Source organism: Anguilla rostrata, chromosome 2 (genome assembly GCF_018555375.3).
Source record: "Anguilla rostrata isolate EN2019 chromosome 2, ASM1855537v3, whole genome shotgun sequence".
Classification (NCBI taxonomy): Eukaryota; Metazoa; Chordata; class Actinopteri; order Anguilliformes; family Anguillidae; genus Anguilla; species Anguilla rostrata.
In genome coordinates, this window is record NC_057934.1 from 17,671,603 (window position 1) to 17,685,431 (window position 13,829).

General features: G+C 40.2%; 1 protein-coding gene across 4 annotated transcripts in view; it reads right to left on the reverse strand.

Moving 5' to 3' along the window:
- Nucleotides 1-228: 228 nt before the first annotated feature.
- Nucleotides 229-13,829, reverse strand: part of kcnip2 (Kv channel interacting protein 2) — a 123,341-nt gene continuing 109,740 nt past the window's right edge. For 3 of the 4 annotated variants that reach the window (XM_064320915.1, XM_064320914.1, XM_064320913.1), the window contains exons 2-8: nucleotides 8,237-8,361; nucleotides 7,434-7,503; nucleotides 6,381-6,451; nucleotides 5,807-5,914; nucleotides 4,045-4,149; nucleotides 3,528-3,590; nucleotides 229-2,189 (exon numbers count right to left, since the gene is read on the reverse strand). In XM_064320915.1, the coding sequence (XP_064176985.1) occupies nucleotides 2,142-2,189; nucleotides 3,528-3,590; nucleotides 4,045-4,149; nucleotides 5,807-5,914; nucleotides 6,381-6,451; nucleotides 7,434-7,503; nucleotides 8,237-8,361 (590 nt within the window). In that variant the 3' untranslated portion in view covers nucleotides 229-2,141. The remainder of the gene's footprint in view (nucleotides 2,190-3,527; nucleotides 3,591-4,044; nucleotides 4,150-5,806; nucleotides 5,915-6,380; nucleotides 6,452-7,433; nucleotides 7,504-8,236; nucleotides 8,362-13,829) is intronic. The other variant, XM_064320912.1, reaches the window with a different exon arrangement.

Consider the following 13,829-nt stretch of genomic DNA (forward strand, 5'->3'; position numbering starts at 1 on the left):
ATTGTGAACATAGTCTTTCGAGGCCAAATGGTCACCAATCACTGCTGTTGGAATTGGAATTTCCTTGGATACAACAAATAGATACTCATATAATTAAATGTTTACAGTGTAGTGTTTATGGAACTAGAACTACTTGCGATTCAGCCGCTTGGATATTCATTTCCTGTTCCTCAATTCCTGCTTGATATATGCCACCCTGCTCGCTGTCTGCAAATAGGTAGCAATAATAATCAACTAAAGAATGCAGACCACTGAAGTGGATGTCCTTCGGGAGGAACAGGGACTTGGACTGACAGAAGAAGAATGTGCTATGAAGGTGCCGTACCAGCTGCGATTATTAATAAAAGATCTCCTCTGGTTATTTGCGTCTGGCTTGTGCTTGTTTTGTGTCAACAAGAGCGACCAAACGGAGGAGCGCGCTGTTGATAAGTGTCAGGCGGTGGGACTCTGGGCTGGCCACAGCTGGAGGGAGCACGCAGGGTCGGCTCTCGGGCGACGGCGAAGCCGAGGCGCCACTGCTCCGTCCGCGCACCTGCCGCACCCGCGGGAGCATCGCCATAGCAACCGGCAGCGGCAAGGCCGCCGTCGGACCCGGCGCCTCTGCCGTCTGGGGTTTATTTTGGGGTCACAGAGGGGACGGAACAGAACACCTGTACCGGCCACGGCGGTAAGGGAAGCCATTTTCACCTGGCTTTTGCTACGTTCATCTGCCCGTTGCGCTGGTTGTCCTGTGCTGACGTAAAAAAAGAGCTAAGGGAAACCTTTCTCTATGTATTATTTGACATCACTTGCTTTTCTTGGTCAGCTCATTAAATATGAATTATGTGAATACATATACTCTGATTACATTTTTTTTTTTAAATCTTGTTTTTGGACTTTGAGTTTAGATTTGTGGTATGTACAACCACTGCTGTCTGCCAGCATCTACAGCAAAGGTTTCCTTTATGGTCCCAGATAACACTTTACATTCTCATAACATTACTGTATGGTCGTACATCACAAATAACATCACAGAAACATTGCAAGAATGCTATTGCATAGGCCATTTTGTACTGTTGCTTCTATGCACTATTGCAGAGTGTCGGGGTGCCGGGTAGTAAAGGGATGGGCGAGTGAGGCTTCCTGAAACCAGAAACGGGGTAGAGCCACTGTGTGTTACCAGTGACTCAGTGATCTGAAACCAATCGTTTCTTCCGTAGGGGTCAGGTGACTGAGGGCAGACACTGTTGCCCCTCCCATGAGTCTTGCTTTCGGGGAGAGACAGGCCGAAGTGATGCAAACAGTTGGAGAAGTATCCAGGGACAGACGAGGAGAACTGCAGGCAGGGTTTGGAGCACGTCGATAAATATATTGATAGACTGAGATTTTCTATGGTTGACATCATGCGGTCAAAAAAAAAAAAAAAAATACAAGCTGCAAATTGCTGTCATCACGGTTAGGTGTCCAAGCCAGCCGGGATCCAAGTCTTTTGGTCAGCTAGGTTCCCTTGGGAAAGGATTTTCATCAAGTGTTTTGTTTGTGTACCATGTAAAATGCACTTTTCTAAGTCGCTTTGGGTAAGAGCATCTGCCAAATAACTAAACTGTAATTGAAGTCTCAAGTTGACCGTCGATCTCTACCCTTCCTCCCTTCCCGAGACAAGGGGTGACAGAGTGTGTGTGTGTGTGAGTGTGTGTGTGTGAGAGAAAGAGAGAGAGAGAGAGAGAGAGAGTGTGTGTGTATGGGAGGCGGAGGGGGGTTGGAGATGGTGTGGAATAAGGGTGCCTGTGTGTGCGTATGTGTGTGAGTGTGTGTGAGTGTGTGTGTGTGAGAAGGGCAGGGATTTTGGTGATGGTGTGGAATAGGGGTGCTCAGGAGTCCATTCGATGCCAAAGCAGTCTCATAAATTCAAGGAAACAAACGGTAAAACAAATTCCAATTCCATCCCTCGGCTCCCCCAGCAAGTCAGCCTGCACCAGCTCCCTCTAGTCTCAGGGGAGGAGAGAGAGGACACAAGGGGGAGATGAGCCTCCTTGTCAGGCAGCCAATGGAGAGGTGGGGGTGGGATTGGGCTTGGTGGGGTAGGAGGAGGAGTCCCTAACTGCAAACACACAGGGCTCGCTTGACCACGCCCACTCCACCGTCTCCTAAGAAATGTATCCTTAAATGACGTTGTCAAACAGCTGCATGGACTGCATGATGTTTTCATCCTGATTGGCCAGAGAGAGGAGACACACAGACACATACACACATGTCAAGCATAAGAAATGTGCCAGTACAGACTAAATCAATAATCATACATGCGTCCATGAAGCTGTAGAGGGCGAAGGAGAAAACCATGTATATAATGAATATTCACATAGTGAATATTCATGTTTATGCAATTGCTTGCATTCATTAATACTATGTGCAATGAAGCGTAGTGAAGGTATAATGTTGCTGTTTCAGAGTGTATTTTCTTGCTTTACTAATGAACCTTCCAATGTCAGGAACTGGTTTTCAGACTTAGACTCAAATGCAGAGACCAAGGTGAAAGCGAGGTAAGTGAAAAGACGCAATATCAGTTAAAAACCACAATATCTTGCCTCTGATGTGTACTGCTTTTGAGCCAAACTGTTCACTAAGTTGGATCTCCTCAACACATTCCACTAGAGCAGATCCAGCAACAACATGAATGTAAACTGCTTTTAATACACTGACCGGTCACTATGACTTCCAGTTTATGCCATTTAGGCTGTCTAACTCCCCCAACAATCATCAGTGTTAACCAGGACATGTTAAATCACTGTTTCTCAGTAATGATCCCAACACCAGCTTCTCTTGGACCCCTGAGACTGTGACCACTTTTGTGGGGATGAAATGTAGGTGCACCACTGCTCCTGAATCAACTGACAGGAAGTCAGTCAAAAAAAGTCCAACTCAAAAAACCAGTTCCTGACACTTATGCCGCTGAAACTAGACATTGTACAGTCAGCAGATCATCAGAAACTTCTCAAAATATCAAAAATATCCATTATTGCGCACAAAAACTCGCTAACTTGCTAGTAATGGTAGGTGACTTCTTGCCTGAAATTTTAAGTACGCAAAATAAAAAGTTATTTTGAGCTATTCAAATTTAAGCTATTTCCAAGTCATGAAAGATTTTTTTTTTAAATTATGAAAATAATCTTGAAAATGCTGCACACAGCATTATTTTTCTTTTCAGCCAAAAGGGCTGATACGATGCTGATAGCTCTTTACTCATTCCTAATAATTCCCTGCCTCAACTATCACATGCACCTGGACTACCTGGACTCTGTGTGTGCTCTATGAAATAAGTGAATCCTGACAGTCAAGACAACCTTATATTTAGTTAAGATAAAGATGATGGAAGACTACAACATTGTAGAAGTTAGACATTGTAAAAGTGCTCAAACCCTCTCATGGCTGTATAAGAAATGCAAAAAAAATTAAGCAATCAATTTAGTACCTTCCATTAAAAGTCAGTGAACTCCAATGAAAGTAGCTTTATGTTTTTCTAAGGCTTTATAAGTTTGGGAACAAGATACCTTTTGGCATGACTCAATGAACTCCTCAATAGTGACAACGCCATCATTGTTCCGGTCCATTTTCTGACGGGAGAAAAATTAAATTAAAAACATGACGTTGGTAGATGCTTCTACCAAACCATAAATGGACAGGACTTCAGTACTGAACTTCCACAAAAGCCCATAATGCAATGCGGTGCCCCCTGTGGACAGTCTATTTAACTTGACAAAATAAAGCAACGTGGCAGAGTTATTCTCTCATAAACATATTACACTCTATACACCTTCATGTATCATTCTTCTAACCATGGAGGATATATATCAGTAACAGTTTAAGAACGTACCAGCTTGAAGTATTGAAATACCAGATTTGTTGTGACAAACAGGCCAACATTCTATGGTATCGCTGCAGTGTTCTTCAGTAAAAATTACATTGAAGGGAAATTTAAGAAACCAGGAACGTTTGCCCTAATGTTCTGGGAATGGGCTGTAGGGCTGTGCCATGCCAGGGGTGGAGCACACCCAGAACGTGCCTTACCCGGAAGAAGTTCTCCACATGTTCCCTGGGAGCGTCTTCCTGCATGGTAGGGTAGGTACACTTCCCCATCATGTCATATATGGACTTCATGATGTCCGTCATCTCCTGATGAGAGACAGTGAGGGACCAGTGGTGCAGTGAAAAGCACTGTTGCCTTTATTTTTTAAGTTGGCTGACTGTAAAATCAGTAATTGGTCATTTGGTTTTGTATTTGAATGGAGGAATAAAATGTAGTTCACAAAACTAAAAACATTTTGCTGATATTACAGCACAATATGGGTTAATATTATGGTTGTCACCAGAGCTTGGAATCTACAGAGCCTTCAATGATGAGCTCAACTCAAAAGTATATGAATCAGTTACTTAAGTTACCATAATTGGGAAACCCCAAATTTTTTTACAGTATACAGGTCACTGCCGTTGCGTGTTAGTGTAAAAAATATGAATGCACTGGTCTGCATTAGTCACATCACACATTTTCTTTGTTCCTCAACAGATTTTTGTTCTCGGACACCAACTTGCATGGCACTGATCCCGGAGAAATGGTTCATTATAAAATGAAGCAGCATACCAGTGGTCTTTTGTAAACCTGGATTTTTTTGGTTACGCTAGTTCAGTGAATTTTATAAGGACATCACCATTGTGCTCCACTGAGGGCATTATCATTTCCTTGATTATTTCTTATTAAGAACCTAACACAGCCTGTGCATTAGCAGGACAAGTGAAATGGTGCTGTAGGATTTGTACTATATGATATAATTGCAATTAAACTTCTTCCCCACCTGTAGCCTGTGTGCCACTTAACCTGTTCGGAAGTTACTCCTGTGGTTCATTTGTTATTTATGTGTGAATCTGCTCAAAGTGAAGCTAAATCATTATTAACACTATGCTCTTATGTTCTTCACATGATATTCTTCCAATCTTGAGTATTTAACTGATCAATCCATAGAATAATTGCTGTTTACCAAGATCTAAATCTTTCCTACATGGATATTAATAGTTTAACATTACAGATTATTTCAACAGAATTTGCATGGGAGCAATTGTCAGTTAAATAAGTCAATATCAATTAACTAACAATAATATGTTTTTTATCTATTAAGATGGAACTTAACAAATGAGTTAATGAATATAACTTATTTCACATCTTTTCCATGTGACTGAATTTTTTGTATTTTAATTAGTTTAATGTCATGACATTTGGTTGGCAACTCTGATGCCAGGTAGTAGTATTGTTATACAATTTAGATTATGCTTTTTGAGGGATGGTAAGGTATGAACTATCAAATCACATAACAAGAGCAATGAGAGCAAATACAGACGCTCTCATCAAATAAACTAGAGAAAAGCTAAATGTCAGCAAATTGGCATCAATATAAGAACAGTTTTAAAAAGCAGGTGGAGAAAAAAGGAAAGGAAAGGTGTTTTAGAAATAAAGAGCATGATTTGCTATGAATCAAACAGTTTACACAGTTACAAAGACTGATTCATAACAGCAACATTTTAAAATTAGACACCCTTTACAAACAGGGTAGCTCTACAATTTACAAAATAATATTTTGGCTGTATAATAAAAATAAGGTAGACAGGGGTACTACTGTACATATTTGATACAAGGTGTAGTTTGCTTTGTTATGCTCAATGTTTATTCGGTCGGCTATAAGTTTCAAGACAAAATCACTTTCAAAACAAGAGTAAAAGAGAAAAAGGTACAAGGCATTCTTCCAGCCAGGCTAGCAGTAGTTGCTCTATAGTATGATACCTCTTTGGTGATGCACCCATCCTTATTTAGATCATACAGGTTAAATGCCCAGTTGAGCCGGTCAACGATGGATCCCCTGAGTATGACTGACAGGCCTGTGACAAAGTCCTGTGGTGGGGAGTGGGGAGGGGGGGTGAGGGTCACAGCAATCAGGGACGGGGACAGGGTGTGCAAACAGAACTTCAGCAAACCAAAAACACTCAAACATAATACATGTACCAACTTCACTCTAAATGTGTACTTATACTGTGGGAAAAAATATTATTATTATTTACTACAACAAATAAACAAATTATGACTTAAACTACATCTTAGAAACAGATAATGAGTGACTCTAGGTGACTCTGAGACAAGTGGAAGTAATTCTGCATAGATGATTTGTTTGACACCTCTTTGTGACATCTGTTTTCAAAAAATATATCTAGATATGAAAACCTGTTGAGGCCTGTTATTCAGTACAATCATCATACATACAATGGCATACATACATACAATCATACAATGTCACTTTCACTGAGGCATATTTATTGAAGAACCTACCTACTCCTGCTCTGAGTACACACAAAATACTCACCTCAAAACTAACAGATCCATTCTTCTGAGTGTCAAAAGCATCAAACAGGAAATGTGCATACATGCTTGAATCTGGAAATGAAAAAAAATGCATATTTTGTCATTTACATTTTTACATTCAAGTCCTTCAAAAACATTATTTGATCCAATAATTTTTCTGTGAATTTGTCATTGTTACTTATGTGATTTCCTGCATAGAAGTAGATTCTGTGCACCAATAAAGCAGAGAAGAATTAAGCCATTTCACAAAGGCAGGATGATCTGCCAAAATGCTTAAATCTTTACCCCAATCTTTAACCAGAAAAGAGCTGCATGATGCACCACAGTGTGGTCTTCTGATTTATGCACTTATATCCTACCAGCTTATAAAGATCGCAGTCCGCCTCTCTCAAAAATATGAACCAATTCATTTTTGGTTTTGCTGGACTGAGTTAACAGGTCATTAACATCACAACTGAAAGCAGACACGCTGTCTGGATTCCTCTCTAATTGGGACTGTTAATTCCTTTCTCATTAACTGACACATTGTGGTTACATCACACAATCAGTCTGGCATTTCAAACTTGCCAACAGGAACATAATTACGTTAGCCTTACTTTAACCAAACGTTCTCTGATATATTTTATAAGCGAATAAAGATGATGGCGAAGGTGTAGTGGGTTTAAGGGGTTCTAGTGGGGATGACAGAAATATGATGGTGTGTAGTGCAGTGGGAGTGTATGTATGTGGATGGAGCATTGTTATGAGAGAGTACAAGTACATTATGAAGGTGTAGTGGTTGTGATGGGGTGTAGCAGGAGTTGCAGATGAAGTTAATGAGTGTGCTACATAAAGATGTAGTTGGAGTCAGAGGGTATAACGTGTGTATGAGTATGTCATAAAGATCTAGTGGGTGCAATGGGTTGTAGTGGGGGGATATGAGAATGTTATAAAGGTGTAGAAGGACCATAAGAGTATGTTATATAGGTGCAATGGGAATGCATGGGTATGTTATAAAGCTGTAACAGGACTGTATTAATGTGTTATAAATGTGTAGTAGTCGGTGTGCACTGACCTCCCTGTGGGAAGAACTGTGAGTAGATGAGCTTGAAGGTCTCCTCATTGACCATTCCACAGGGGCACTCCTGCATAAGACCAGTCAGAAATGGTCAGCTCATTTTTCAGACATCATCCACTCAACCCCCCTGCTCAACCCTCTTTCCAATATCACTCTCTAAGCCATAGGAGGCAGTCAGTACAATAAAATGTATTTACAAATTGATGTGGGAAGGGACATTGCACAAAACAGATATATTATACCATCAAGCCATATTATGACGCACACAAAACAAAACAAATAACTCCATCAGCATGTGAGAATGGCCCATATAATAGCCATGGTTAATAAGGAATAAAGGCATTTTATGTAATGAGAGACTGAGAGACAGGTGAGGTAGAGACAGAAATGCTCTTTTACAGTACCTACACTGTAGAAAATACACTAAATTAACAAAAAACTATTTTAAAAAGTTAAATTAAATATCCCACTTTAAATGCAAAGAAAAGTAATGTATATTATATATATTATATAATTATATACAGTATAGAAGGCCAGAGAATCCAGGACTGGATTCTGACATGCATGCTGTAGAGACTGTAAAGGAAACAGGGAGATGGTAGGAGGCCGAGAAAGTAAACTAAGTAAACTAGTAAACTAAGAGAGACTATATGAGTGGTCGGGGGCTGGGAGAGCGAGAGACAGGCAGAGACTCAAAGGATTGTGAGACATTAAGACAGAAACAAGCAATGCTGAGAGAGGAAGTGCAAGACTGCAGCAAGCCCAGACCCTGCCCGAGCCTCCGCAGGGGAGCCACTCACGTTCTTGAACCCCCTGTAGAGGATCTGCAGCTCCTTCTTGGTGAACTTGGTCTGCTCCTGCAGCTTGTCCAGGCCCTCGGGCCGGCAGCACACTGTCGACAGCTCAAAGTCGTCCTCAATGCTGTCTGCGGTAGAGACGGAGAGGGAAGGGACATCGTGACACTAATGTCTAACACACCCTGGCAGGCTGAGGGAAATCATACAGAACAGTTGCTTGTTCCAGAAGGAGTGTCCCGTAAGTACAGAAGATGTTTCGCTTCTTTTATCAGTTAACTGAAAAATGACAAACTGAAATATACTATAAAGATTACTGTAATGAAAAACAATGCACTGTGGCTATAAAAATGCCATTTGACCAAATGAAGTAACAGGTTATTGATATTGTATTGAATAGAACTTAATGCACATACAATATGTCTAAAAAAAAGTCCTGCTTGGACTTATAAGATAATTACATCAGCAAACCTATTTTCATTGTTCTGATGCACGCAGAATGTTTACATAAATAAAATAGAAGGTTATTGTACAGTTTCCTTGGATACGGCAAAGCTAACAGCCCATTAGCTTCCATCAGGATGGATCATACAGCTGTGGTGCATTTTAATATTATTCAAAGCACATTTGACACAGTTGACCTTGCATTTAGACCAAATCCAATGATCCAACGTTAAGGTGGTATTGATTAACTCATAAGAATTGGATCCATTAATGGCTAAACAAATGCATCATTATTCAAAGCACTTTTAATAGATTTTTCACTGGACAAAGATAAAAGATCAAACATTATTTTATTTTTAAGTGAGTGGTTCACTAATAAGAATTAGCCCCATTAATGGTAAACAAATGTGAGCCAAAATGGCATTCTAACTACAAACTATATGAGTGTGGTTTGATCTATGTTATTATTATCTTACATACAAATCTTAGTTTTGCTTGAACTGACATGACAGCACACAATGATAATGTATACAATGAATAATACTTTTTAAAAATGTAAAATAAATTATTCAAAATGAATGCTGCACACATTAAAACAGCATTATGACATTGATTATAAGCTCTAACACTGCTGTGACTGGTTAGGACAGGTGTTGTATCATACTTATGACTTTAAAAAATGTATTTAAATTTTTTTACAGATATGACGAACAATTATGTCCTGCATCTAGTTTCGTCTATGGTAAGCCATGCCCTGACTGTTATTGATGTATATTTTATAAAAATCCTGAAAACATGACATGTTCTTTGTTTAAACTCAATGGGACATTGAGGTAATAATGACACATTGTAATGAAACCTGTTCATCAGGGATGGCCAACCCTGGTCCTTGAGCCAGATTCTCTGCTTTGCTTTTGTTTTCATGTTAAATCAGCAAACAATTTAGACCTAAAAAACTAGATACTGTAATTAACTTTATAGTTGGTCAGTTAAGGTCTAACAAACAGACCCTGTTGCTCTCCAGGACCAAGATAAGACAGCTTGAACAATAATTATAGTGTTTTAATTTTGAGACGAAAAATATTACTGTTGTCTGATACCCCATGACAAAAACTACAATATATTCTGCTAATCCTATACTAAATGTAAAGGTTTTAACAAAATGGCAGTGATGTGCCTGGGTCCCATACTACACAAATATTTGTATTTCAAACTCTGTATTTAGCCTCTGATGGATGAATAGTACATTATACACAAATGTATTAAAGGAAAAAGACAGGCAACTGATGAGAAATGAGAGGGAAAAATTGAAAAAGAAAAAATGTTGCGAAACACAAAGTTTTAAATAGTTGTAACCAAGAAACAACTTAATTTCAAGAACAAAAGATAGTGGAATTCAAATGCCTTTTGTTTTTAAATAGACTGAAATAACAAACAAAAAGATTCTTCTGTGACAATAGTAAAGTACCCTACTTGCATCTGTTCCTATTTGGTTTGCATTATAATCTCTTTATAAAATCTTTCATATAAATAAGAAATAAATGTGACTCAGTACTTGCGGTTAGTTATCGATGAAGCTCAGATGGGAATATGGATTGATTTTGAAGAGATCAGAAATTATGTTGCAACAGAAAATTGTCCTCACACTAAAGCTAAAGCTCAAGCATTCTTCACCTGATTGCCATCCACACAAGAACACAATGAATTCTCAGATGAGCCTTGTATCACACACAAGAAAATCAGCACTTCATCCTCACTCTCTGCCTTGATGGCACACACCAATCATAACGTGTCATTATGAGACTGATCTGCAGATGTTTACATTCAGTAGGATACTTTCCTTGGGTCCTGTTGTGTTGTCTGTGAGTTATATCTAGGTTTAAAGGTCATTTCATCTCTCTAACTTAAATCACTCTGATTTAAATCCAGGTAGGCATGGTTTCTTTCCTTTCTGATGGGACACGGCCAGAAGACAGAGGCTGCATTTCAATTCTTTACCTTGTTTTCTTCCTTTGATTCCTTCTGAACACATCACAAGGAAACAAGAAATTGAAGGAAGAGAGGAGAGCAGGAAACCAGAACATAGGAAAGTGCGCATAAGTATTTAGACATCCAGCACTCATGTGTGGCATGGAAATCTTCAGCTCATTTGCACTCCAACTCTGTTTTTACCTGACAGCAGTTATAAAAAGGGTTTTGTCAAGCGACCCAATGAGTGAGTGAAGTTTTGACCTTGTGGGTGGGGATTCTAAGGGAAGCTGGGAATTTACAAAGGTGGAAGTAGTCTTTTTAAAAGGTCCATCTCAGGTACACAAATATATGCACTTCGCTGTAACAGATTAGGCTCCAGTGTGTCAGCCTAGTCAGTATAAGAAGGTCAGAGTGCATATTAGACAGCATTTAGAGTAGGGAGTAATACAAAAAAGCTGCAGTACCTATTCTTCTCCCTTAGTCATAGTTAAAAAGAAGTGTAGAGCATTGATAATCTATGCTGATTACAGGCAACTTAATGCAAAAAACAGAAAAGATGCATACCCTCCTCCCAGAACTGAGGAATCACTTGATGGACTATGTGGGGCTGAATGGTCTTCTACCTTGGATCTTGCTAATGGTCACAACCAAGTCAAGATGTCAAACAAGCATCTTCATTGTACAGCTTTTTGCACACCATTTGGGCTCTATGAGTTCAATCTACTTCCTTTTGGGCTGCGTAACACCCTTGGGTCCTTTCAAAGATTACTGGAGCGGATCCTTGAAGACCAACATTTTCAGACCCTCACTTTATATTTGGATGACGTGGCTGTGTTCTCAGTCACCTTTGAGCAGAATTTACCATATCTGAATCTGGTGCTGCCACTCTTCCAGAATTGTGGCCTAAAGGAAAAGCTGAGCAAGTGCTTCTTTTTCCAAAAACAGGTATCATATTTGGGCCATATAATCTCAACTGATGGAGTGGTTTGAGATCCTGAAAAGATAAGTGCTGTCGCAGGATGGAAAGGACCAAGTACTGCAGCTGAGTTGCAACTGTTTTTCGAGTTTACGAGCTATTACAGGTGATTTGTGAAGAATTTCGCCCAGCTGGCTCTGCCGCTCCATGCCCAAGGCCCTTTAAAGAAAAATAAGGGTAGGTTTCTCATTTTGCTTTTACTCTGCTGTGGGACCCAAAGTGTGAAGAAGCCTTCAACACTCTTAAGCAAAACCTGATCTCAGCTCCCATGTTAGTATGCTTACTTCACCAATATGTTCTACAAAACATTGGCACCAGTCACCAAGGAGTACGCACTGTGTTATCCCAAGACTGTAATAGCCAGAATAAACCCATTGTTTATGCTAGCCAGGGTCTAAGGGCATCGGAGAAGAACAGTGCAAAGAAGCTTCAATTATTGGCCCTCAAGCGGTCTGTTACAGATATGTTTTGAGAGTATATGTTGTGCAGTAAGTTCATTGTCTGAACAGATAACAACCCTCTGAGTCTCTACCAGACTGCAAAATTAGGTGCGGTGGAGAAAAGATGGGCTTCTCAATTAGCCTAATTTGATTTGTGGAAGCAAGGAAGAGTGGAAGCAGCCAAATGATGATCCAACACAGAGCTTCCAAATCATGGAGAAGGTGATTTCAGTTCCCCAAACATTAACAAATCATCTGAAGGGGTAGTCTCACCTTCAGCCCAGATAGAAGAGGCATCAACGTCATGTTTTCCAATGTTTTAAATGAAATCACTGACTGTGTTGCAGGGCAATGATTGAATGATAGAGCCAATTCTAAAATACTGAAATCTTAGATGAAAGCCAGGCCACTAAAAACAAGGGGGAGGGGGGGGGTCCAGAAGCTTTGGAGCTTCCCCAACAGTGGGAGAAAATTGAGGTGTTGGATGGAGTCCTCTCCTGGTGGTTGAGCAATAAAAGACAGGGTCAAGTGAACCAGCTGCTTCTGCCAAATATCCTACAACTTGAGGTGTTAGAGAGCATGCATGATAAATGTGACCATCAGAATGTTGAGAAGACTTTCAAGTTACTGAGAAGTTGGTACTATTAGACAGGGATGTATCAGGACATTGGGCAGAGGTGTGAGTGATGACGGAGTTGTGGCCATGTGGCCCCAAGTTGGTGGAGCAACATCAAGATCCTCAACTGCCAGGCGCACTGGAGACTGTCCATGAGGCGCCAATTGCTGATGATGACTTTGATGGAGATACAGATGGTGTGTCTGTATTCCACCAGTCAGTCCCGAGGGAGGGGGCCTAGGAGGAAGCATGGAAGGTGGGCAGGTTGATCCTCAAGTCAGACTATATCTGAAGAGAGCATTGAAGCTGGAGTACTTTAAAGGGGTCCCACCATGAACACTCAAATTTGATTGCATCAGAGCATGGAGATGGTAGTCCAGCAGGCTCCTCAGGTGGAGCCCTGCATCGTGCAGGAGTACACACAATCTTCAAGTTCAGCTTCTTCAGAAAATGAAGGTGATGCTGAGCACTTCTCCACAGTGGGGCCCAGAATATCACAGAGGAGCACAGCAGAAAAGAATTCAGACACATACCATGTGCTGTGGTTAGTGGCTGTAGGGGGTGGAATATGGGGCTGCAGCTTAACCACCTGTAACTTCAGAGTCCCTTTTGAAAAATGTTTCTTTTCATAACAACATATTTATAGCTTTAATGACTAGCCTAGGTAGAGAAGCAGTGACTGCCATTGGGGAATATTTAGCTGAATCCCCTCATTGGAAGAATGATGAAATTTGGACATGAAGAGTGTGACCCAGTGAGTGAGTGACATTTTCACCTTGTTGGTGAGGATTCTAAGGGATGCTGAGAATTTATAAAGGCGGAAGTAGTCTTTTTAAATGGTCCGTCTCAGCTGGACAAACATATGCACTTTTGAATTTCTGTATCGCATCCTAGGCTGGGGAAGTTTCACATGGAAAAGAGCCTTCAAATTCAGACTCGCTACCTGGAATTATTGTAAATTAAATGTTTGTATCAAATGGTTATGTAAATGCAAATGGTAAAAGTAAAAATCTTCTTTTGTAAGTTAATTGTTTTTATTAGTAAATGGTATTGATGGACTGTCTGCTTTTCCTCCCACGCACCGTGGGTTAGTGCAATTAGAGATGTAATTATTTGAAAGGAGCAGCAACAAAGTTTGTTTTGATGTGAGGC